General features: G+C 41.9%; 1 protein-coding gene across 4 annotated transcripts in view; it reads right to left on the bottom strand.

Moving 5' to 3' along the window:
- Positions 1-20143, bottom strand: part of SPIRE1 (spire type actin nucleation factor 1) — a 208234-nt gene extending 188091 nt beyond the window's left edge. For all 4 annotated transcript variants that reach the window (XM_017498461.2, XM_017498460.2, XM_017498459.2 and 1 more), the window contains exon 1: positions 19766-20143. In XM_017498461.2, coding sequence (XP_017353950.1) covers positions 19766-20102 — 337 coding nt within the window. In that variant the 5' untranslated portion in view covers positions 20103-20143. The remainder of the gene's footprint in view (positions 1-19765) is intronic.
- Between the last annotated feature and the right edge of the window lie 3713 nt (positions 20144-23856).

Here is a 23856-nt window from a genome sequence, read left to right as displayed (position 1 = left end):
ATGACAATACAAAAGAAAAATCACAAATAATAGCTTTTGTATGCCTCCCAATTCTTAAAATAAAAAAATAAAGTTGAAAACCACAATTTCTTATTTGAAATGAGTTGGCTGAAAAAACCAAAAAAGAAAAAATAAAAGAAAACAACCACAACTCCTCATCTCTTAATGATTCTAATGAGAAACACTGGCTGAAACTGAGACCAGAAATAAGGGCCTTAGGTTCTATAAATTAAATTAAAAATTATACGTAAGCAATAAAGGCTATGTAAACATATATATAAAATGAGCTTACAACCTAAGGGTTATATAATAGCATTTGATAAGTATATACTGTTATTTTACTTACATATTTATTTATTGTTATATAAAATTGTATATTCAATAATGATTGATAACATATATTTTATTTATTCATTTATTTATATGATTGTTTGCTCAGGCCATTAATGCTTTTGGTAGTTAAGTATACTTAACTCCCATAAAACTGACAATTAGTTTGACTCAGGAAAGTACTACTGGACAGAAACAGCTAAAGAAAGGTACAGACTGCCTTTCTGCAAACATTTACTGAGAGCCTACTCTGCATGGGGGGGAAGAGAGAGAAGGAGGAAGAAAGGAGCACTCAGGCAAACTGTAACAGAGAGTAGCCTCTTTAAGAGTACTTGAGTTTACATCTTCAGTAGGATATATTCTGAAGATAAAGAGAATTACAAAGAAATCTATAAATTTTTGCAGTAAGTTTCTTGTTGATAGTATTGTTGATGAAAATCCTGAAACTACTTTAATGTATTACAGCACTGAGCAAATGAGTAAGTACACTGATATTGCTGGGTGTCATGACTTAAACTGTGAGAGAAGGAATACACAAATCTAATCTGAGAAGAAAAAGAGCCCTGTGATAGCGAATTGTAACTAGAGATATTACACAACTACAAAACATTTCCTAGCTCTGCCCATCACAAGTGGGAGATGCCCATGGGGAACGCCAAGCCCATTCCCCCGCAACAGAATCAGGATTCCTTGGGAAACTGGCTGACTCCAGGGCTAGGACAGGAAAATTACAAGAGAAGCCTGGAACATCTTTTAGTACAAGAAAACAATGAAGTACTTAAAAAGAATTATAGAGGGGTGTCAAAAGGGCACAAGAGTCTATAAAATAAGATTTTTTTTTTTGGCCTCCATGCATTTGTTATTTGTCCTATTTTTTTATATAAATAAGATATTTAATAACCTGCATTATAAAACTGAAGATTCTGTAAAAGTACTAAAAATTTTTGTGAGAATGCAAGAGCTCTTCGTCATTCAATTTGAACTGATAACTCACGGTAATATGAAAAGGCTGTAAGTACAAAGTATTTGACCACCTACACAGCTCTGCCATCCAAATTCCTGCCCAAAAGCTAACTAAGGAATCCAAAAATCCCAATCATATGACATCAGAGCTTAAAAGAATCTTAGAAATGATCTTGCCCAATCCGTTCATTTTATAGATGAGTAATCTGGCTAGGTGTGGTGTCTTGCGCCTGCAATCTCAATTTGGGAGGCTGAGGTGGGAGGACTGTTTGAGCTCAGGAGTTTGACCAGCCTGGGAACACAGTGAGATCCAGTTTCTATCAAAAATAAAAAATTAGCCAGGAATGATGGCACAAATTTATAGTCCCAGCTACTCAGGAAACTGAGGAAGAAGGATCACTTGAGCCCAGGAGGTCCAGGCTGCTAGTGAGCTGTGATAGTGCCACTGCACTCCAGACTGGGTGACAGAACGAGGGCTTGCCTCAGATACCATTAATTAAAAACAGATGAGTAATCTAAGAGCTCGAGGAGTCAAATGTCTCACACATAATGACACAGAGTTGGCAACAGAATAAAGAGCACACTCTAAGGCTCCTGATTCCTCATGTGTGTTTGGTGTGGTTTTCTTATTCTAAGTCTCTTGATATACTTTGGTTCTATGTCCCCACCCATATCTGTGTTCAATTGTAATTCTCAATGTTGGAGGTGGGGCCTGGTGGGAAGTGATCAGATCATGGCAATGGTTTCAATGGTTTAGCACCATCTCCCCCCCAGTGCTGTCCTGTGATAGTGAGTTCTTGTGAGATCTGGTTGTTTCAAAGTGTGTAGCACTTCCTCCTGCTCCAGCCACGCAAGAGGTGCTAGCTTCCCCCTCACCTTTCCCCATGACTGTAAGTTTCCTGAGGCCTTCCCAGCAATGCTTCCTGTACACCCTGCATAACAGTGAGCCAATTAAACCTCTTTACTTTATAAATTACCCAGTCTCAGGTAGTTCTTTACAGCAATGTAAGAATGGACTAATACACCTCCTTTCCCACTTCCAGCAGCTGTTGGGATTGAGGGGGACTGCAAGGTACTGTCCAAGCTAACTATCATTTCTACTGCTTCTGAAGAATGGGGAAATGTATTCCTCAACTTAATAGCACCTTCTTCAATTGGAAACTACCAGTATAGCATCAAGGGATTTTAAACTTAACAACTTTTGAGTCTTTCTTCATCTCTATTTTACTGCACCAGACCTAAGGAATGAATCCCTCTAAAACCCACAAAACCTATGACTCCACTCAGAATTTTTTTTGTTTTTTGTTTTTTGAGATGGAGTCTAGATTTGTCGCTCAGGCTAGAGTGCAAGGGCACAATCTCAGCTCACTGCAACCTCCGCCTCCTGGGTTCAAGCAATTCTCCTGCCTAAGCCTCCCACGTAGCTGGGATTACAGGCACCCACCACCATACCGAGCTAATTTTTGTATTTTTAGTAGAAATGGGGTTTCATCATGTTGGCTAGGCTGGTCTCAAACTCCTGACCTCAGTGATCTGTCTGCCTCGGCCTCCCAAAGTGCTGTGATTGCAGGCATGAGCCACCATGCCTGGCCGAATTTTAGTAACCTAAGATAACAGTAGCCTTACAAAGGCTTCAGATTATTAAATACAGTGAATTAGTTCTTTCAATCAAATAACAAGTCTATTAGGATGTGCTTAATTAGAAGGACAGAGTAACTGTGATGAAGTAAAATATCTGAAGTAGTATTTAAACATTAAGTTTTGAAAATACTTCAACATTATCAAAAAAGTACTTAGAAGAAGAGAAATTATTTTTATAGGAAGCCAAAACATTAGCTCAGTATTTCTCAAAAGAAATAAGCATTTTAGTAATGCTGCAGGAATCAAGGCTATGTTTTAAACCCTTCTTTTAAACTCATTCTGAAAGATCTGATCTGCTTTTAAAGATTTACTAGGCCAAGCATGGGCCACACCTGTATTCCCAGCATTTTGGGAGACCAAGGTGGACAGATCACCTGAGCTCAGGAGTTCAAGACCAACACGGGCAGCATGATGAAATGCCATCTCTCCAAAAAAAGAAAAAAACAATTATCCAGATGTGGTGGCACGTGCCAAGTACTTGAAAGGCTGAAGTGGGAGAATGTCTTGAGTCCAAGAGGCGGGCAAAGAGCTGAGATGGCGCCATTGTACTCCAGCCTGGGAAACAGAGCCAGACACTATCTTTAAAAAAAAAAAAGATTTATTAGATGAGTCCGCTTATTCTCAGGAAACAGAAAAGCCTATGTCTTCCTATAAATTGATACAGAATGGCTTTAAGAAACAAACTAGTCCTGGTATAAAATGTCTGTCATAAAGAATTCATAGCTAAGACAACACTGTCACCTTCAGCAGACATTCTAAATCTTAAATATTGATAATCAGATCATTTTGCAATAGGTCTACTCAGAGGGAATGAAAATAATACTTTGAAATTAAGATAGCTACCTATCTTTAAAGTAGAAACCTCAGCATATGGCTGAATTATCATGCAGTCACATTATCAACATGATTCAAATCAGCTGAATAAGTGAAAACAAACTATACCTACCAAAAAGACAGAATCTCTGGAATTTTTAAGATAAATTGTTCTCAGAATTATTCTCCAGCTTTTTACTATGTGACCAAATTCTACACAATGTTTCAGTCCCTCTAACCATGTGAAAGAAGGTTATTTTTCATGCTGAAACTGAGATATATCAATGACTATACCCTGCCCTCCTGCCAGCATACCTCTCTCACCTTCATTTGTTCAGTAAATATTTATTCAACACCTACTAAGTACTACTTATAAGCACTGATGACATACTGTCACTGTAAACAAGCCAGATGCGGTTCTTGCCTCATAAGGCTTACATTTTACTGAATACAGACCAAAAAAAACAACCAAACAAAACAGAGCTAGTGATAAATGGACCCAAAAGGGAGCGAAAGAAAGCAACAGAAATGACCCAATTTGGGATAGTCAGATAAGATTCCTCCAAAAGATAATATTTAAACAGAGACCTTGAAGCTGATTAGAACTAACTGCAGGGTAGGAAGAAGACCTGTTCCCAAAGCAGCAGGTGGCATGTGACAGCTTCTGGAAGTGTTTGGTGGATGGGTAACATAAACTGTGTTTAGACAGGCAGGGGACAGATCACAAAGGCTTGTAAGGATAGCATAAGAAGTTTCTATTTGATTTTAAGGAAAATGGGAAGCTACTGAAGGACACTAGGCAAGAGGGCCAGCTGGGTCCAGGTAGTTTCCAGGTCAGTCTTGCTACAATGCAAGGAATGTAGTGGAGAGAGCCAGATGGAAAGCTCAAGACCAGCCAGGAGGCTACTATCATTGTCCTGCAGCACTACAGTGGGTCAGCCAGACAGGGTGGGTGGCAGTAATGAGGGTGAAAAGGAGAGGGTTCATGAAATAATTTGGAAGTAGAACAGTTTTTGCTAATGGACTGAAAAATGACACCCTGAGCATGCTCCATGTTTTCAGTAATAATATTCTCAAACATTTGACCAAAACTGATCAAAAAGAAGCATAAGTTTAAGAACTATAACACTTTTATCAGAAAGAAGTATATTAAATAGGCTTTTGGGAAAATTTTTGTATTACTACTAGGGGAAAAAAACCCATAGCTTTAAAATTAACAGGTTGGAATTTAGCAATAAAAAATTTCTGCAGTCTAACCATACCTGAATTTCTTTTTTTTTCTTTTTTTTTTTTTTGAGACTGAGTCTCACTCTGTTGCCCAGGCTGGAGTGCAGTGGCATGGTCTTGGCTCACTGCAGCCTCTGCCTTCAAGTGATTCTCCTTCAGGCACCTGCCACCACACCCAGCTAATTTTTGTATTTTTAGTAGAGATGGGGGTTTCACCATGTTGGGCAGGCTGGTCTTGAACTCCTGATCTCATGATCCACCCACCTCGGCCTCCCAAAGTGCTGGGATTACAGTTGTGGCCCACCGCGCCAAGCCCATATCTGAATTTCTAAAATGCAGTGGCCACGGAGGACCTGGAATCAATGAATGGAAGTTCAAAAGTTGGGACACTGAAACTATGTATTCAGTAGCTTAAACCAATTTCCCCCAACAAAATCACTTTTGCCAAGTTGCATTTTAAGGGAAGAAAAAATTATGCTTTTTTTTTTTTTGAGACAGAGTCTCGCTATACTGCCCAGGTTGGAGTGCAGTAGCCTGATCTTGGCTCACTGCAACCTCCAACTCCCAGGCTCAAGCAATTTCCCTGCCTCCTGAGTAGCTAGGAGTACAGGCATGCACCACTACACTCAGCTAATTTTTTGTATTTTTAGTAGAGATGGGGTTTTGTATTTTTAGTAGAGATGTTAGCCAGGATGGTCTCAATCTCCTGACCTTGTGATCTGCCCACCTCAGCTTCCCAAGGTGCTGGGATTATAGGTGTGACCCACCGTGCCCAGCCTGAATGTTATGCATTTCATACATAAAACAGTCAGGGACATGACCTCTAATATTAATATCACTGATGGAAAAAGCATTCATTCATCTATCCATTCACCAACAATACGTTTGTGTGACAGGCACTTCCCAGAACTTGCATCTTCTTCCTTGAGATCATCTGACGGCCACCCACAGACTCTACCCCAAGCCAGGCTCTCAGACCTTCAGCCTTCAATCACCTTCACCATATATGTGACTTCTATCCTAATTCAGAAATGAAGGCTCCTACTTTATTTTTGTCATAGACTACACTTTGCTTACCTAGATAAGGTAAGGGTAACTAAATCCCTTACCTTAAAAAAAAAAAAAAAAAAAAAAAGACAGCCTTGGATTGTTATAACCACTCACCTTCCCAGGGACTGGAGCCTCACCTTCGACCTAGTTGGTATCAATGATTAAAACCCACCACAGGCCGGGCATGGTGGCTCACACCTGTAATCCCAGCACTTTGGGAGGCAGAGGTAGGCAGATCATGAGGTCAAAAGATAGAGACCATTCTGGCCAACATGGTGAAATCCCATCTCTACCAAAAATACAAAAATTAGTTGGGCGTCGTGGTGTGCGCCTGTAATCACAGCTACTCGGGAGGCTAAAGCAGGAGAATTGCTTGAACCTGGAAGGTGGAGTTTGCAGTGAGTGAGCTGAGATTGCGCCACTGCACTCCTGCCTGGCGACAAAGCAAGACTTCATCTCAAAAAATAAAAAATAAAAAACCACCCCCGCCACAGAATTTGGATATTATCTTTACCTATTTTACGTAATTTGGCAACACTGGAAGCTTGCAGAGCAAGTACGTTTCATCTTTAGTGCCAATTCTGAGTGACAGTGGCTGTCTAGAATGTTATCTTCAGAAGAGTTCTGACGGCAAGTACCAGATAGGAGGTACCCAGGTCTATTTAGAAATGTTCTCACTCATAAGCAGGAGTTCAACAATGAGAACACATGGACACAGGGGGGGAAAAAACACACACTAGGGCCTGTCAGGGGTTGGGGGGGGACGAGGGGAGAGAGAGCATTAGAACAATTACCTAAAATATGTGGGGTTTAAAACCTAGATGATGGGTTGATAGGTGTAGCAAACCACTATGGCACATGTATACCCATGCAACAAACCTGCACATCCTGTACATGTATCCTAGAACTTAAAGTAAAATTAAAAAAAAAAAAAAGAAAGAAATGCTGCCACAGGAAAAGAAGGGAACAGCAGCCTGGGACCACATTTCTGACACTCCTGCGTTAGAAGACATGGGCAATGAAAGTCGAAGTACTTTTTGTAAACTGGGTCGATTTGGATTAAACTTTTCCCTAGGAACAGTAGCTCAAACATTGCTTAAACTTCATGAGCTCAAAAATACACAGACACATCACTAATTTTTCAGGAAGGTGAACATGGAGAGGAACCTCCCCAACACAAATCATAAACAGAGTTCTGGCAGGTGACAATCCCAAATGTTCTACTATTCTCTTATCAATTGAAGAGTTCTTGTTTTTATGCATTTCACACACACGTCTGCATTCATTCTCTTTAGAATCTCCTGTCCCTCTGGAGCATCTGATCGAGTATGAGACAATCTAGCCAACAAGAGCCCTGCAGAGAGGCATCCCAGGAACTTCTATCTTTCAAGCTCTAACTCTGTTTAGATATATCACAACTCTATCACACATATCCACTTACCCAGATGTGTTACTTTCCCTCTATCAAGATTTGGGAAATCTGATTTAAACTATAAAAACTATGTAGGCATATATTTTTAGCTATTTAAACTTTACTATATATACTACATATTTTGTCAAGAAATATCTTTTTATAATGAGTTTTGTAAGTTATACATTTTTATTATACTTATGAATTAAGTACTATTCTTTAAATACAAATATAATGAAAAGATCATTAATTGAAGATGGTCAAGCTGAGCACTGTGACTCATGCCTATAATCACAGCACTTTGGGAGGCTAAGGTGGGGGCAGATAATTTGAGGTCAGGAGTTCGAGATCAGCCTGGCCAACATGGTGAAATCTTGTCTTTATCAAAAAATACAAAAATTAGCCGGATATGGTGGCACACGCCTGTAGCCTCAGCTACTTGGGAGGCTGAGGAGGAAGAGTTGCTTGAACATAGGAGGTGGAGGCTGCAATGAGCTGAGATCGAGCCACTGCACTCCGTCCTAGGTGACAGAGGGAAATTCCTGCTAAAAAAAAAAAAAAGAAAAGAAGGTCAGGGTTAGGGGGCAACTATCATTAATTTAAGGAACCTAATATTATTTCCCATCAAAAAAATTTAAGTTTACACACATCAGGTAATAGAACAGTCCAAACATTTCATCTAAACTATGTCTTATCCTACAGGTCTCAGATGAAATTTGTTCCAAGAGTTTATAGAGAAAGTTGTATTTATGTTGTTTTATTATTAACATAAATAAGCCCTCCTTCACTCCCCAAAGGATTGAAAGAGCTAAACTAAATGATCAATAAATGAATATCAAAAAAGTCAGAAAGTGGTAAAAGAAGGAAAAAAACAAATTCAAGACAATATAAAGTATATAGGAATCATTAAAAAATATAAATGATGGGTCAAACACTAATTACCTTTCCCTGATATTCTGCAAGTAGCCCTCTGTAGTCCATTCTAAACACATGGTGTAGCACCTAAAGCAACGAAGGTCTACTGACATTATGGCCACCCACACTTCAAATTTTCCAACTTCAAGAATCATTTTATAGACTTCCAAACATATATTTAATATTATTTTAGAACTTCTTTATCAATCTTGACTCAAATAAGTTGGAAGTATTCATCTTTTTACAAAGGATAGCAACAGCTCAGTAGAAATGATTTGTGCAATACACATAACAAAATGTCCTCACACATATTTCCTCATTTGAGTCTCATAACAATTTCACAAGGGTTGGACAAATATTACTTCCATTTTATTTTATTTTATTTTATTTTATTTTTTTAGAGACAAGGTTTCTCCATGTTGATCAGGCTGGTCTCAAACTCCCAACCTCAGGTGATCCGCCTGCCTCGGCCTCCCAAAGTGCTGGGATTACAGGCATGAGCCACTGCACGCAGCCTTATATTACTTCCATTTTAAAAATAAAGAAAGAGAGCGGCCTGGCACTATGGCTCACACCTGTAACCCCAGGACTTTGGGAGGCCTGATGGCTTGAGCCCAGGAGTTCAAGACCAGCCTGGGGAACATGGCAAAATCTGATCTCTACAAAAAAAATAATAATAAAAATAAAAGAAAAAAATAAGAGCGTAACAGCATCAGAAATAGTTAAATCGCTTGCCTGAGGTTATAACTAACTAACCACATCTTCTGTAGCAGGCTCTTAGTTCTCTCCATGGTATGGTATGACATTCAACAACTGATTTGCAACTACCTAGAAGGCAGCAAAGGAACTTGGTGGGAATCAACATGACTCCATAGGAAAAATATTTTCCAGGCCAATTTAATTTCCAACAAGAATAAAGCATCATCTATCTTCCCACCCTAACCTGCCCCTCCTGCCTACCCTGTCACCCAAGCACCCAGGCAAGAAGTCAGAGCCTCTGAAGAATCCTTCCTCTTTCTCACCCACACATAAAAACTGGAAGGGTTATACCCTGTCCTATTTCCTAAATAACTCTCAATCTGACTCTTTCCCTCCATTTCTACTACCCTAATTCGGACCTCCATCGTCTCCTGTTTGAACAGCCATAACACTCCTAACTGGTTTAGCAACTTAAAGGCTACTAGGATCTAAAGACAGTATAACATGCGTACTGGTGTCTTTGCCTCCATTTTACCCAATTCAATACATCTATAAAACCTCTACATTTATCTTTCTAAAAAGAGTAATCTGCTTACATCATTTTCTTGCTTAAAACCCTTCCATGGCTCTCCACTGCCTGTACAGACTATAAATACAAACTCGACCGTGTGGCTGGCACAAAGTCCATCATCTGATCCCAGCCAAAGTGCCTTTCCAGATCTTCTCACTCCCCCAACTCCCACACACATCCTCTGCTCCAGGCACAGTGAACAACCACTACAAAGAAGACAAACAGGTTTAACTTCACATGCCACATCCAAATAATTGGTAGTGGCCAGCTAAAGCATCCTGTTGAGAACTCTGAGGCTGCTTATAAATGCAGCAGCAAAAAATGTGATAAGTGATTAGCAGTTGTCTGCTTTTGGCATGGGGAAGTGGGTGGCAGCACAAATGCTGCACTTGCCACCCATGTACTGCTGCTCTCTGAGCACCATACAATGTCCTCCACGTCTCCAAGCCTTTCCACTTACTGCTGCTCCTGCCTCACATATTCTTTCTTTTATGCTACAGCCCCATCCTGGAGACCTCCAGAAACCATATCTCCTCTGTAATACTCGCCTACTGTCACCAGGCAGGGTCAGCCAATCTCTTCTCTGGGCTCTCATAGTTTTCTGCACATCTTTATTATTTTAGAATTGCTGCACTGTACTGTGTTAGTTTCTGCATCTATGAGATTCTTGAAGGTATGAGTGTACTTTATCACTCTTTGTGTCAACATCCAGAGCAGTGCAATTAGAAGGCACTAGAATGAATGAAATGAACACATAAAATCATGTAATGGGGATAGCTCTAACATGGTGTTTTCACTAAAAATCCAGGAAGATATAACAAAACCCTGGGACCAGGCAACCTATGGGGATTGTTAGTGACATTCTAGCACTACCCACCAATTCTGTTTATATTTTATCTCTCTGAAATACAAGATAATAAAGAAGTATATTAGATAGAAACTTGACTTCTAATTAAATTAAGAGATGGGCAAGAAAATGGAAAATATGACAGAAAAAGGCCATAGACTTAAATTTTAAAAGTGCATTTAGGCTGGGCGCCAATGGTTCACACGTGTAATCCCAGCACTTTGGGAGGCCAAAGCGGGCAGATCACTTGAAGTCAGGAGTTTGGGACCAGCAATCAACATGATGAAGCTCCGTCTCTACTAAAAACACAAAATTAGCCAGGCATGGTGGCGCATGCCTGTAATCTAAGCTACTGCGGAGGCTGAGGCAGGAGAATTGCTTGAACCCGAGGCGCAGGTTGCAGTGAGCCAAGATCACAGGACTGCGCTCCAGCCTGGGCAACGAGCAAAACAACTCAAAAAAAAAAAAAAAAACATTAGGTGGGGCGCAGTGGTTCATGCCTATAATCCCAATACTTTGGGAGGCCAAGGCAGGCAGATCATGAGGTCAAGAGATCGAGACCATCCTGGCCAACATGGTGAAACCCCGTCTCTACTAAAAATACAAAAATTAGCCGGGTGTGGTGCCATGCACCTGTCATCCCAGCTACTCGGGAGACTAGGCGGAAGAATTGCTTAAACCCAGGAGGTGGAGGTTGCAGTGAGCCGAGACTGCGCCACTGCACTCCAGCCTGGCGACAGGGCAAGACTCTGACTCAAAAAAAAAAAAAAAAAAAAAGCATTAGCACAATTAGTATAAGAAGACCTAAGGGTCACAGTTTTCAGAAGCCAGCAGTTTGGTATTATCAGGAATATAATCCCCCTCCATATACCTAACACTAATCAAATCCTTTTTAAATTTATACTGATGTTTCACATTGGTTTTAATTTTAAAAGTTTGTGAGATACAATCACTTTGGAAAATTTCTGGCAATATCTACTTATGTTGACCATATACCATGAATTGGCAATTCCACTTTTAGGCATATATTCAACAAAAGCCGACATTTGTTCACCAAAAGACATATGCAGTAATGTTCATAGTGGCACATTATCCATATTATCCAGTAAGTCGATATTTGAAACCCAAATATCCATCTAGAGTTTGAACATCAAAAATAACTAAACTCTTTAACATTTCTTCTTCTATCTTAAAAACAGGCCAGGCACAGTGGATCACACCTGTAATCTCAGCACTTTGGGAGGCTGGGGCAGGAAGATCACTTGAATGGGGTTTGAGACCAGCCTGGGCAACATAGTGAGAGACCAGTGTAGTCTCTACAAAAAAAAAATCCCAAAAAAATTAGCCAGGAGTGGTGTTGTGCATCTACAGTCCCAGCTACTCAGGAGGCCAAGGTGGAAGGATCACCTACCTGTATTCAGGAGTTCAAAGTTACAGAGAGCTATGATCACATCACTGTACTCCTGCATGGGCAACAGAGCAAAGCTCCAACTTTAAAAAATAAATAAATAAAAACAAAACAATAAGCAACAAGCATATCCAGTGCTAAGATCATTGGAGAACACCATTCTCCAATAAAGTAATAAGAGTTCCCTGGAAATATGGCTGACTCTAGGGTTGGGGCAGGAAATATACAAGATGAGCTTTGAAATGTCTTGTAGTGCCAGAAAGCAAACACATGCTCCACCAGACAAAAGGAGGGCCGCTTATCAAAGGAACACAGGAGCCAAGCCTAAGGAGCACCAAATAGACATGGCAGGAACAATCTGAGTAACAAAACAACCAAAGTACCAAATATATGTCAATCCAGACTGATATAAACAAATGATTGAATACATAAGTAAACAGGAGAGAAGGCACATATCTTCCTCACAGAATTCAAAATAACTTTAAGAAGACATTCACACCTCTAGGAGGTGGTTTAATTACCTGGCCCCATCCTTGAATGCAGGCTGGAATTAATGACTCCTTTCTAAAGATCGATATACAGAAAAAAGTAGAAACAGTCACATTTTAGTGGAGAAACCTGACAAACACTGTCTTAATCAAGTGTCCAGGTTATCATAACCACTGATGTCACATGGATATCATGTGCCCCAATACGAAGTAATGAGAAGAACCCTTCACCTCACTGGTATTCTTCCCACAAACCTACAACCCAGACTAGCCATAAAAATATCAGGCAAGTCCAAACAGAGTGACATTTTACAAAACAGCTGACCAGTAGTCGCCTAGACTGTCAAGGTCATGATAAACTGTCACAGACCAGAAGAAACTAAGGAGACATGATGACTAAATGCAATATAGTTTCTTGAATGGGATTTCTGCAATAGAAAAAGGACATTAATAGAAAAACTGGGGAAACCCAAATGAAGTCTGGCATTTAATTAACAGCAATGCATCAATGTGGCTTTTTAGTTTTGACAAATATACCACAATAAGATAAGATGTTAACATTAGGGAAACTGGGTGAGGGGCAAACAAGAATTATCTGCATTATCTTTTCAACTTTTCTGTAAGTCTAAAATTACCCCAAAATAAAAAGTTTGGTCACGCCCATAATCTTAGCACTTTGGGAGACTGAGGCAGGTGGATCATTTGAGGTCAGGAATTCAAGACCAGTCTGGGCAACATTTTTCTCTACAAAAAAATAAAAAAATAAATTAGCCAGGACAGCTACTTGGGAGGCTGGGGCAGGACGATTGCTTGAACCCAGGAGCTAGGGACTGCAGTGAGCTATGATCATACCACTGCACTCCAGCCTGAGTGACAAAGACCCTTTCTCGTTCAAAAAAATTTTTTCCACTAAAAATTCCCACTACATTTGGTAACACAGTATTTCCTTCATAGTTTTAAACAAATATCTGAAAGAAGACATTTTCCTTTTTTCTACTTAGCCAAGTGGTAAAAGGGAAATTATACAGCTCTAATGATACTGTTATAAAAGTAGGATGAGAACTGCTGTTATTTTACAGAACCGATGATGCAGGAGAGTGAATCTGACCTTCCATATATAACAAGCAGAGTGCAACTCATCATCTCTTATCAACATATAGTCCTTGATAGGTCATTGATTTTTTTCTTCTAAACTTTAGTCAAAGCCCTTATCGAGGCCAATGGTTTCCTAAGAGTAATAACTTACTTGAGGACTAATATCTGTAGATGACTAAAATCTTTCTACTGTTTCCCTCTGCAAAAGTAGAAACAAAGATACAAAACCACAAATGCATTATTCCAAAATTTCTCCCCAAAACTCCTGGACCCCTCTCTTATAACCCAACACAAGCAGAAATATATTGCTGGGTAAATTGGAGCCAAAGTGACAGCAGGCCAGGCTTGGTGGCTCACGCCTGTAATCCCAGCACTTTGGGAGGCCAAGGCAGGCAGATACTTGAGGCCACGAGTTAGAGACCAGCACGGGCAATATGGCAAAACCCTGTCTCTTACTAAAAACACAAAAATTATCCGGGTGTGATGGCACACACCTATAATCCCAGCTATTTGGGAGGCTGAGGTACAAGAATTGCTTGAACCTGAGAGGCGAAGGTTGCAGTGAGCCAAGATCATGCCACTGCACTCCAGCCTGGGCGACAGAGTAAGACTTCTCTGTCTCAAATAAACAAATAAATAAATAAATTAAAGTGACAGCAGACCACGCATGGTATGGTGTCTCACATTTCCAATTCCAGCACTTTGTTAGGCCAAGGCAGACAAATCACTTGAGCCCAGAAGTTCCAGACAAGCCTGGGCAACATGGCAAAACCCCCAACTCTAAAAAAACTATATAAAAATTACCCAGGCATGGTGACACATGCCTGTAGTCCCAGCTACTCAGAGGGCTGAGGTGGGAGAATTGCTTGAATCTGGGAGGTCAAAGCTGCAGACCAAGCCACAGTACTCCTGCCTGGGTGTCAGGGCGAGACCCTGTCTAAAAAAAAAAAAAAAAAAAAAAAAAAAAAAAAAAAAAAGTGATAGCAATTTTATCCAATTATGGCTAAAATCTTAATTTTGCAAATGAACATCTAAACATACTGTTAAAGCTCCTCCCACACACTTAGAAGGGGCCTGTGTAAATAAAGGGACTTGGAAGTTTAAGCCGCATTACATTCACGGTAAATTTACCACTGTGTTTATGTTTTATTTTCTCTTCTTTAATGACTAGAACTACTTACCCTTATATAGAACACTACTTGTACATAGTAGGAACTCAATGCATATTTGTTAGATTGAATTAACCTGACATATTTAAACTTATTCAGAGAAGACAATTCTTATCTATTACTGTAACTGATAAGGCATTTTAACAATCTCTAACACTACCATTCACCCCCACTACCTACTCTGGAAACCTACATATATACTTCAGATATTCCTTTCCTTTAATGACCAGGATGAGAACACAAGAAATACAGAACGACTGGACCAAAAAAAAAGTGTTTTAAAACATTTTTCACTATTTCAAAATATTTATTCTCTCTTTAAAATCAAATAGGATATTATTTCAAGACCATCTCCCCCTCCAAATTCGCATGAACCTTGTTGAGAAGGTTGACTGATCATATCCTCTTTTCAAAACCCAAACAAAGCCTGAATGTTCCCTATACCAAGAAACCATTCTCAAGGGATCCCTTTATTAGTATGCACACAGGCATTCATTGTTCCTTTCAGGAAAATCTACCAACCTTAAGATTACTTTAAATCAATATATGGTCATAATTTTTAAATATTCTTTATACACCTAAACTGAAGGTACATCAAACATTTTGAAACCAAAATTTAAAATAAATGATTGTTGTCAGATGAATATTTAAGTCCTGAAAGACTGAGACCACACATGATTCTAATCTCTAATACTACTGCTTTTAATAATTCTTTGTGGCATCCCAAAAAAGCAAATGCTTTTAACCATGTGAAGATCTAGATTATAACCTAAATTGTATCAGTTACTACCTTCTAAAGACCCTGTGTACCAAAATGTGCTCTAATTGCCAGTTAGGTATACTTATGAGTATACGAAGAGCCTTCGTGTCTTTAATGCCTTAATTAAGGATGTGAAAGTTAAAACTTCATCAACTCGTATCTAATAAACTTTCCCAAATAATAAAGTCCTATTGTGACTACAACTGCATAAACACTGGAGAAAATAAAATGTTAAATAAGCCACCTAATAAGAATCATAAACTCTCTTGATCCTAAGCAATCTATTCTCCTGTCATCACAGAAACACTTCTTAAACATACTGTTCATTTTAAGATGTTATTCATAATTTAATCATTTTTACTTTCAAGAGATCCTCTAAAGAGCTAGTCTTTCCTTTTTCTTGAATTTATCTCTTTCTGTCCTATATCACACTGCTTTTATGGCCAGGCTAGCAATATGGTCTAAATTTTATCTGAATGCTAAATAAACTTACTAATTCTTCATTTTTTTCCTTCATTGGTCTCATTTCCATGCCTCCGACACCTTTCATCATTTTTCTATTTTTCTTCAGTACATTTCTACTTATTTTATTCAAACTGAATCTAACCATTCTCAGATGTATCAATACGGTTAAAAGTAAACAAGAATTAAAATCAGTTACTACATTCAGCCCCCCAGAAAGTCAGTAAAGCCTATGGAGTGCTATTTCTTCCCAAGGACTAAATGGAGTGATACTGCTGGTACTGGCAAGAACCAACACGACTCATTCAGCTCAACAACAGAGTTGACAATGGCCTGTAGAAGGATTCACTCACTTGAGGATTACAGCCAGGATCCATTTCTCCACCCTGAACACAATCCTGGGCACCACCATCATTTGCTAGACCAGTGGTTCTCAACTGGGATGATTTTGTACCCTAAGGAACATTTGGCAATGGGTAGACTTTAAATGCCATAGTTGCAGAGGAGGGGCTTACTGGCATCCAGTGTTAGAGATTAGATCACGGACGCTGCACAGGACAGTCACCACAACAAAGAATTATTCAGCCAAAAATGCCAACCATGCCGAAGTTAAGAGACTCTACCCTGACATTTACCCCAATTCTTGGTAAAAACAAAAAACAGCTGGAGACTAGAGACAGTGTGGTGGTGAGAAAGGACCACAGGATTAGGGGAAGAAGGAAATTAAAACCTACTGAGTACCTGCTATACAGGATTAGGGGAGGAAGGAAACTAAAACCTACTGAGCACCTGCTATACAGCAAGTCTGGTCACTTGACATCTATTATCCTCACTTATATTCCTGCCCTGTGAAAACAACAATATATTCTGCATTTACACAGAAGGCTATACTCAGAGGGATTGGGGAACTTATTCAATGTCATTCATCTAGGAAGGGGAGGGATCACAATACAAATTCAACCAAATGTCTCATTCCACAATACTACAAAGCCTAGAGACTAAAAGACCGAGATTTGATTCAAAGAATTACTAATGATTTAACTTCCCTGAACCTCCACTGAGAAAATAAATCAGGCTGGGCTCCTCATGCCTGTAATACCAGCACTTTGGGAGGCCTAGGCGGGTGATTCACCTGAGGTCAGGAGTTTGAGACCAGCCTGACCAACATGGAGAAACCCTGTCTCTACTAAAAATATAAAATTAGCTGGGCAGAGTGGTGCATGCCTGTAATCCCAGCTACTGGGAGGCTGAGGCAGGAGAATAGCTGGAACCTGGGAGGCAGAAGTTGCAGTGAGCTGAGATGGTGCTGCTGTACTGCAGCCTGGGCAAAAAGAGCGAAACTCCATCTCAAAATAAATAAATAAACCAATAAATAATATGTGAAAACATAAATGTTGCAGATTGCTAACCACATACAATCATAATAAATACAAGAAAAATAAAGTGCTTTTAAAAAATGTCTTTTTACTTATTTTCCCCAACTCTTCCCTACAATGGAAGTCTTATGAATACAAATATTCCTTAAAAACAGAAAAGAGAGGCTGTAGTGGCTCACATCTGTAATCTCAGCACTTTGCGAGGCCGAGGCGGGTGGATCAGAAGATCAAGAGATCGAGACCATCCTGGCCAACAAAGAAAGAAAGAGAGAAAACAAAAAAGGAATACATTTTTAAGTGTGCACAACACCAAATTATTCATCAAAAGAAAGAGAAAGAGAGAAAAGAAAAAAGGAATAGAATGTTTAAGTGTGCACACCACCAAATTATTCAAGCTTAAGAATCAAGATAAAACGTTCAGAAGACTTTGTATCTTCCTGAGCCATGCAACTATTCTTAAATCTCATGAGGAAATAAACTAATATTTCAGTATGAACTTCTTAAATAATTTTAGTTATTAGAAAATGCTCAAGTCTATATCAACAACTTTGATTAGGCCTTCTCCATAACTGGTAGCACAAGTCATGAGCAGAACTGAGAAACAGAATTAAAAATCTAGTAGGAATTGTGGAGAACAACTCTACTCACTATTCTCTCCATAAAGACATTTTATTACACTGAGGTCAACATGCTGTCACTCACACTAGTGATGTAAAAAATAATCCATTTCAACATAAGTTTCAGACCAAACAAAACAAAACAAAACAAAAAACCCACCCACCAGAATCTATCCATCTTTGACAACAAAAGTATACTACTTTGAGATTAAGTGACAGCCAATGTAAACTGGGGGGTTGTTCTCTCCAGAAATCATCACTCCAATGCTGCTTCTAAAAGCAGGTTGCACACAACCATTTTTTCTCTGGAAATAGCTAAATCCCAAGGCATGACATTTCTTTTTTGTTGTTGTTTTTTGAGACGGGGTCTCCCTCTGTTGCCCAGGCTGGAGTGCAGTGGCATGATCTCAGCTCAGTGCAGCCTCTGCCTCCCAAGGTCAAGCAATTCTCCCATCTCAGCCTCCAGAGTAGCTGGGATTACAGGGGCACACCACCATGCCCAGCTAATTTTTTGTATTTTTAATAGAGACGGGGGTTTCACCACGTTGGCCAAACTGGTCTCAAACTCCTGACCTTAGGTGATCCACCCACCTCAGCGTCCCAAAGTGCTGGGACATGAGTCACTGTGCCCGGCCAACAAGGCTGTATTTTATAAATGTATGTTTTTATACCAATTAATACACTATAAATTATAATTGCAAGTATTTCCCACTTTGATTAAATCCAAGTTTAAAAGCAATAAGCTCAACAAAAAAACTAGTTGAAATGGTTTCAAAAGAATCACGAAAGATGGCTTTAAATAAACAAATTGTTTACCTGACACTAAAAAATAAAAGATAAAAACATATATTCTGGCAGAACTGAAAGACTAACTATAATCTTGAATATTGTTCAAATCAAGTTAGACGAGGGTTTTCATTAGATGTCATTTTACTAATCCGATACTACATTTTTCATCTTAAGCATTTTGACACTTCCATCAACTTTCTAAAAGTGAGGGTGGATTGTTTTTCTATGTTTTTAATAGACTTGCCTCTCAAAAGAATGAATTAGATAAAAACTGATGGGAGAAACCTTTTGTCAGCCTCCGCCTCCTCTTCATCAATGAGCATCTGAGTAAACCTTCGCTATAAATTACTGTTTAGTTCATAATCCTGAAAAATTGACATTGGACAATGACGTAACTAAAGCCCATTTTCTCTATATATCCAGACATCCTGTCAACTTTTCACTTGACAAGCCTGTTTTTCATCACAACGAATTTTCACATACAGGAATGTAATCGGTATTTTCTAATGTCCAGGAGCCAAAAATAATTATTCAGTCTATTTTTTCATTTATCTCCAAATACAGAATTCTCCTCAAGGTTCAGAATCATCTTTACATTTCTGAACCGAGGAAAGGTTGTGTAATGTGAAATACTGCTAGCTTCGCAGGAGGAGTGCGGTGTTTCCGACAGCGGCTCTGAGGATCCTCGTGGAGCCCCTGCGTGGAGCCTGTGGTGCCCTCCCCACCCCTCGAACCCGGCCGTGCGTCAGCAGCCACGGCGTGAGGCGCACAGGCAGCTGGCTCGCAGCAGGACCCGGCCCACCGCTCTCAAACGCGCCTCCAGCAGCTGCCGTGCGGGCTGCACAATGACGAGGGCCCCCCGACCCGCAGGCCCAGGCCCACCAGGCCCGCCCAGACGCTCTTCGCACAGCCTATTTGCGCCGCCGCCCGCCCCGAGGCTTCGATGTCGGAACAGCCCCAGCCAGGCCACGGCCTGACGCCGCCCTCCTCTAGGGGCGCGGCCAGAACCTCCCGGGGGGTCTCCCATGGCAAACTGGGGGTGGCAGGGGCGGAAGGGACAGGGCTGTGAGGGTAAAGCGGCCTGACCGGGGGTGTCCCTAGAGACTGCGAGGGAAAGGGGCCCGGCGGCCTCACCCGCAACGGGAGGCGGCTCTCCCGCGTCGTCGGCCGCGGGCGCCAGGGTGACTGCGCCGTCCCTCCAGACGCGGATCTGCGCAGCCGAGCGCACGCGGCAGCCGGGCTGGCGGCGGCGGGCGGCGGCGCGCAGGGAGCCGCAGCACTGGTAGCACACGGCCCACGCCTGCTCCTCGTTGATGGGCTGGTTGTAGAGCCGCAGGATCTCCTCCAGGCTCAGTGCGTCCTGCGAGCCCCCGGCATCGCCGCCGGCTGCCCGGGGCTCCCGCAGCCCCTCGCCGCCCACCGCCTCAGCCCGCGGCTCCCCGCTGCCAGCCGGGCCGGCGGCCTGAGCCATCGCGCGGGTGGGCGCTGCGCTCGGCAGTAGCGCCGTGTGCCGGCGTCTTCTCAGCTCCGGAGCATCGTCTCCGCGCGCCACCGTCTCCTCATCCCCCGAACCGCCGCCGCCCAACGCGGCCGCGCGCGCGGCCGCCGGGACGAGGCGAGGGCGCGGGAGGCGTGGGCGAGCAGAGGGCGGCGAGGACACGGCTGCAGACCCGGGCAGACCGCAGCCGGCCGGTAGCGACGCGATGGCGTCCAGCGTCCCGCCCCGCCCCTCCCCGCCCCGCCTTTCCTCGCACCGCCCAGCGCCCGCCCCTCAGGGGGCCGCACTGGCCGGGGGTTGCGCGCTCGGGAGGAGACGCACTGGCAAGAGGGCCTCGAGGCGGGTGGCTGCACGATCTGGAGCGGACCGCAACCCGCAGGGTTCGCAGAGTCGCAGGTGGTGATGCGCGGTCGCAAGGGACGCACAGCTGGGGGCGCGGGGGTGAGGGCGGCGACGCACGGTCCAGTGGGGACAAGCGGCCGGGAAGGGCGTGCAGGGTGGTGGGGCGTGGGGGACACGCGGGGCCAGGGGCTGGAGGGCGATCGGGAGCGCGGTCGGGAGCGAAGGGGCAGTAGGGGGGTCGCGTTTATCAGGGACGCCCCCGGCCGACTCTGACGGGGTCCTGAGCGCGCCAACCAGGGTCATTGCCCTGCACAGCGGGAGAAGTCACCGCATTGAAGTTCCCTAGGCGCTGGATGGCCGAAGGTCTGGTTGAGAGCTTGAACCCGCCTGGAGCGGATGCCTAAGAAAACGCAGGCCCACTGAAGCCTCCCTGCTGGGCCCTAAACCCTGAAAGCCTCCCGCAGTTTACCCTGACCCCGCACCGGCTCTGTGCGTTTTCTGATTTCTTGTTGGTTGAATACCTCCCTCTCCACTCCCAACTTCAGGGTAAGCCCCGTGAAGACTGGGATCTTTACAAGTTTTGCTCACTGACTTCTCCCAAAAGCTAAATCAAGGCCTGGAATATAAGCATCTAGTACATAATTTGCAGGTGCTGCAGTACCACACTCATCACAGCATGTGGAATGAATATCACAGTGGTAAAATTGAACTGAGGGCAATTAGCCAAAGAAAGAAAAAATTCTGGGAGCGGTGGCTCACGCCTGTAATCTCAGCACTTTGAGAGGCTGAGGTGGGCGGATCAGGAGCTCGAGACCATCCTGGATAAACCCATCTCTACTAAAAATACAAAATACAAAAAAAAAAAAAAAAAAAAAAAATAGCCAGGCTTGGTGGCAGGCGCTTGTAATCCTAGCTACTTGGGAGGCTGAGGCAGGAGAATCGCTTGAACCCAGGAGGTAGAGGTTGTGGTGAGCCGAGATTGTGCCACTGCACTCCAGCCTGGGTGACAGAGCGAGACTCTGTCTCAAAAAATAATAATAATAAAGTAAAAATAAAAGAAATAATTCTGCCCCTCAACCCATTAAGTATGCAATAAAACAGTTCTTAACCACTCATTGGTAGATGAATTTAATCGATAAAATTCCACTGAGGCTGATTCTGTGTGAAAGCCCTTCAGAGTGTTGAAAGTATCAACCAAGTAGGCTATGTATATTAAGTTCCAGTAAACCTTTTACGGCTTTTTTCTGTAAAGTGTTAGAAATCACGCTCTCAACAATTGCATCTTGCAGTAGAAACTACAACAGTCTATTAAAATGATAACAGTTTATTAAAATAAGATACCATCTTATATACAGCTGAAATGGGGAGAAGGATGAAAAGCAACAGGACAAAAAGGAAGATAAAGAAATTGGAAGAGGGCCGGACACGGCGGCTCACACTGTAAGTCCAGCACTTTGGGAGGCCGAGGCGGGCGGATCATGAGGTCAGGAGATCGAGACCATTCTGGCCAACATGGTGAAACCCTGTCTCTACTAAAAAAAAAAAATATATATATATATATATATATATATATATATATATATATACACACACAAAAAAAATTAGCCAGGCTTGGTGGTGCGCACCTGTAGTCCCAGATACTCGGGAGGCTGAAGCACAGGAATCGCTCGAACCGGGAGGCGGAGGTTGCGGTGAGCCGAGGTCACGCCACTGCACTCCAGCCTGGCGACAGAGCAAGACTCCGTCTCAAAAAAAAAGGAAAAGAAATTGAAAGAGGGTGGTGCGCGGTGGCTCACGCCTGTAATCCCAGCACTTTGGAAGGCTGAGGCAGGCAGATCACTTGAGGTCAGAAGTTCGAGACAGCCTGGCCAACATGGCAAAACCCTGTATCTACTAAAAATACAAAGAAAATTAACCGAGTGTGGTGATGAACACTTGTAATCCCAGATACTCGGGAGGCTGAGGCAGGAGAATCGCTTGAACCCGGGAGATAGAGGTTGCAGTGAGCCGAGATGGCACCACTGCACTCCAGCCTGGCGGACAGAGCGAGAGTCTGTCTCAAAAAAAAAAAGAAAAGAAAAGAAAAGAAAGAAATTGAAAGAGGAGAAGAAAGCTCCCCAGGCAATTTATTATAATTTCCTACAAAAAATACAAAACAACCGTTTAAAGTAGCATCACTTTATTATTGGTTCATAATCTCATTTGTAAAAATGCAATATCTATGTGTGCCAAAGCCTAGAGAGGCAAACATATAATTCCTTATGTGTGACATTATATATGTATAAATATAGCTCTGTCCTCTTGATTAAAAACAAACATTCTCAAATTTTGCTATTTCAAAACTTTATCCTGTGTGGATTTTGAAAATACAGACTGGCTTAAAATATTTTGAACAAGCCAGGAAAAATAAAAATGAAGGTCTTTTATGGACAACACTACCACCTACTGGCTTTATGGGATACTGCTGTCCATTGCACGTGGACAACTACAGCCAAAAACGTTTTTATCTTTGCCTTACCCACCAGTAAACAAGATAAATGGGTTAATAAACTGAAGAATCTATGAGCCATTCACCTGCTAACCCGAGCATAGGGCAGTAAATAAATCTTGAAGACAACACAGGGAAAGAGCGAGTGAGTGAAGCAAAGAAAAGGAAATCCAAACTTTATATTTTAAAAGATTATTGTTTTAATCATCCCTCTAATCAATGGAAAAAGATTCATTCTTTGTTTGTTTGTTGTTTGTTTGTTTGAGACGGAGTCTAACTGTGTCACCCAGGCTAGGATGCAGTGTTTCGATCTTGGCTCATTGCAACCTCTGCCTCCCGGGTTCAAACAGTTCTTGTGCCTCAGCCTCCCAAGTAGCTGGGATTACAGGCACACAGCATCATGCCTGGCTAATTTTTGTATTTTTAGTAAAGACTGGGTTTCACCATGTTGGCCAGGCTGGTCTCAAACTCCTGACCTCAAGTGATGCACCCACCTCAGTCCCCCAAAGTGCTGGGATTACAGGTGTGAGCCACCACACTCAGCCAAAAGATGCATTCTTAAAAACAAATTTGCAACACTAGGATTCTCCTTGAGTGATGATTTTTTTTAATATGTACACATTTTAAGAGGGAAACATTACTGCACTGAATCACAGGAAGGTTATATCAACAGAAGGGCCTTTTTTTGTGTGTGCCAAGTACCAATTCATGGCTATGATATACTTAAAGTAAATATTTTGCCCTTGTGAGCATATATGTAATTAAGTTGAGGCAAGATGATAAGTAGAATATTGTGTCTTATTCCTTCTCTACACAAAATAAAGGAAAATCTTTAAAATCCTAACTGTCTTCTAAGTATAACTATACAGGAGGAACTACTTAACAGTTTTTTGGTAT

Source organism: Cebus imitator, unplaced genomic scaffold (assembly GCF_001604975.1).
Source record: "Cebus imitator isolate Cc_AM_T3 unplaced genomic scaffold, Cebus_imitator-1.0 Scaffold242, whole genome shotgun sequence".
In the NCBI taxonomy this organism is placed as follows: Eukaryota; Metazoa; Chordata; class Mammalia; order Primates; family Cebidae; genus Cebus; species Cebus imitator.
The sequence above is the reverse complement of the archived record's forward strand: the minus strand, read 5'-3'. Positions and strand labels throughout refer to the sequence as shown.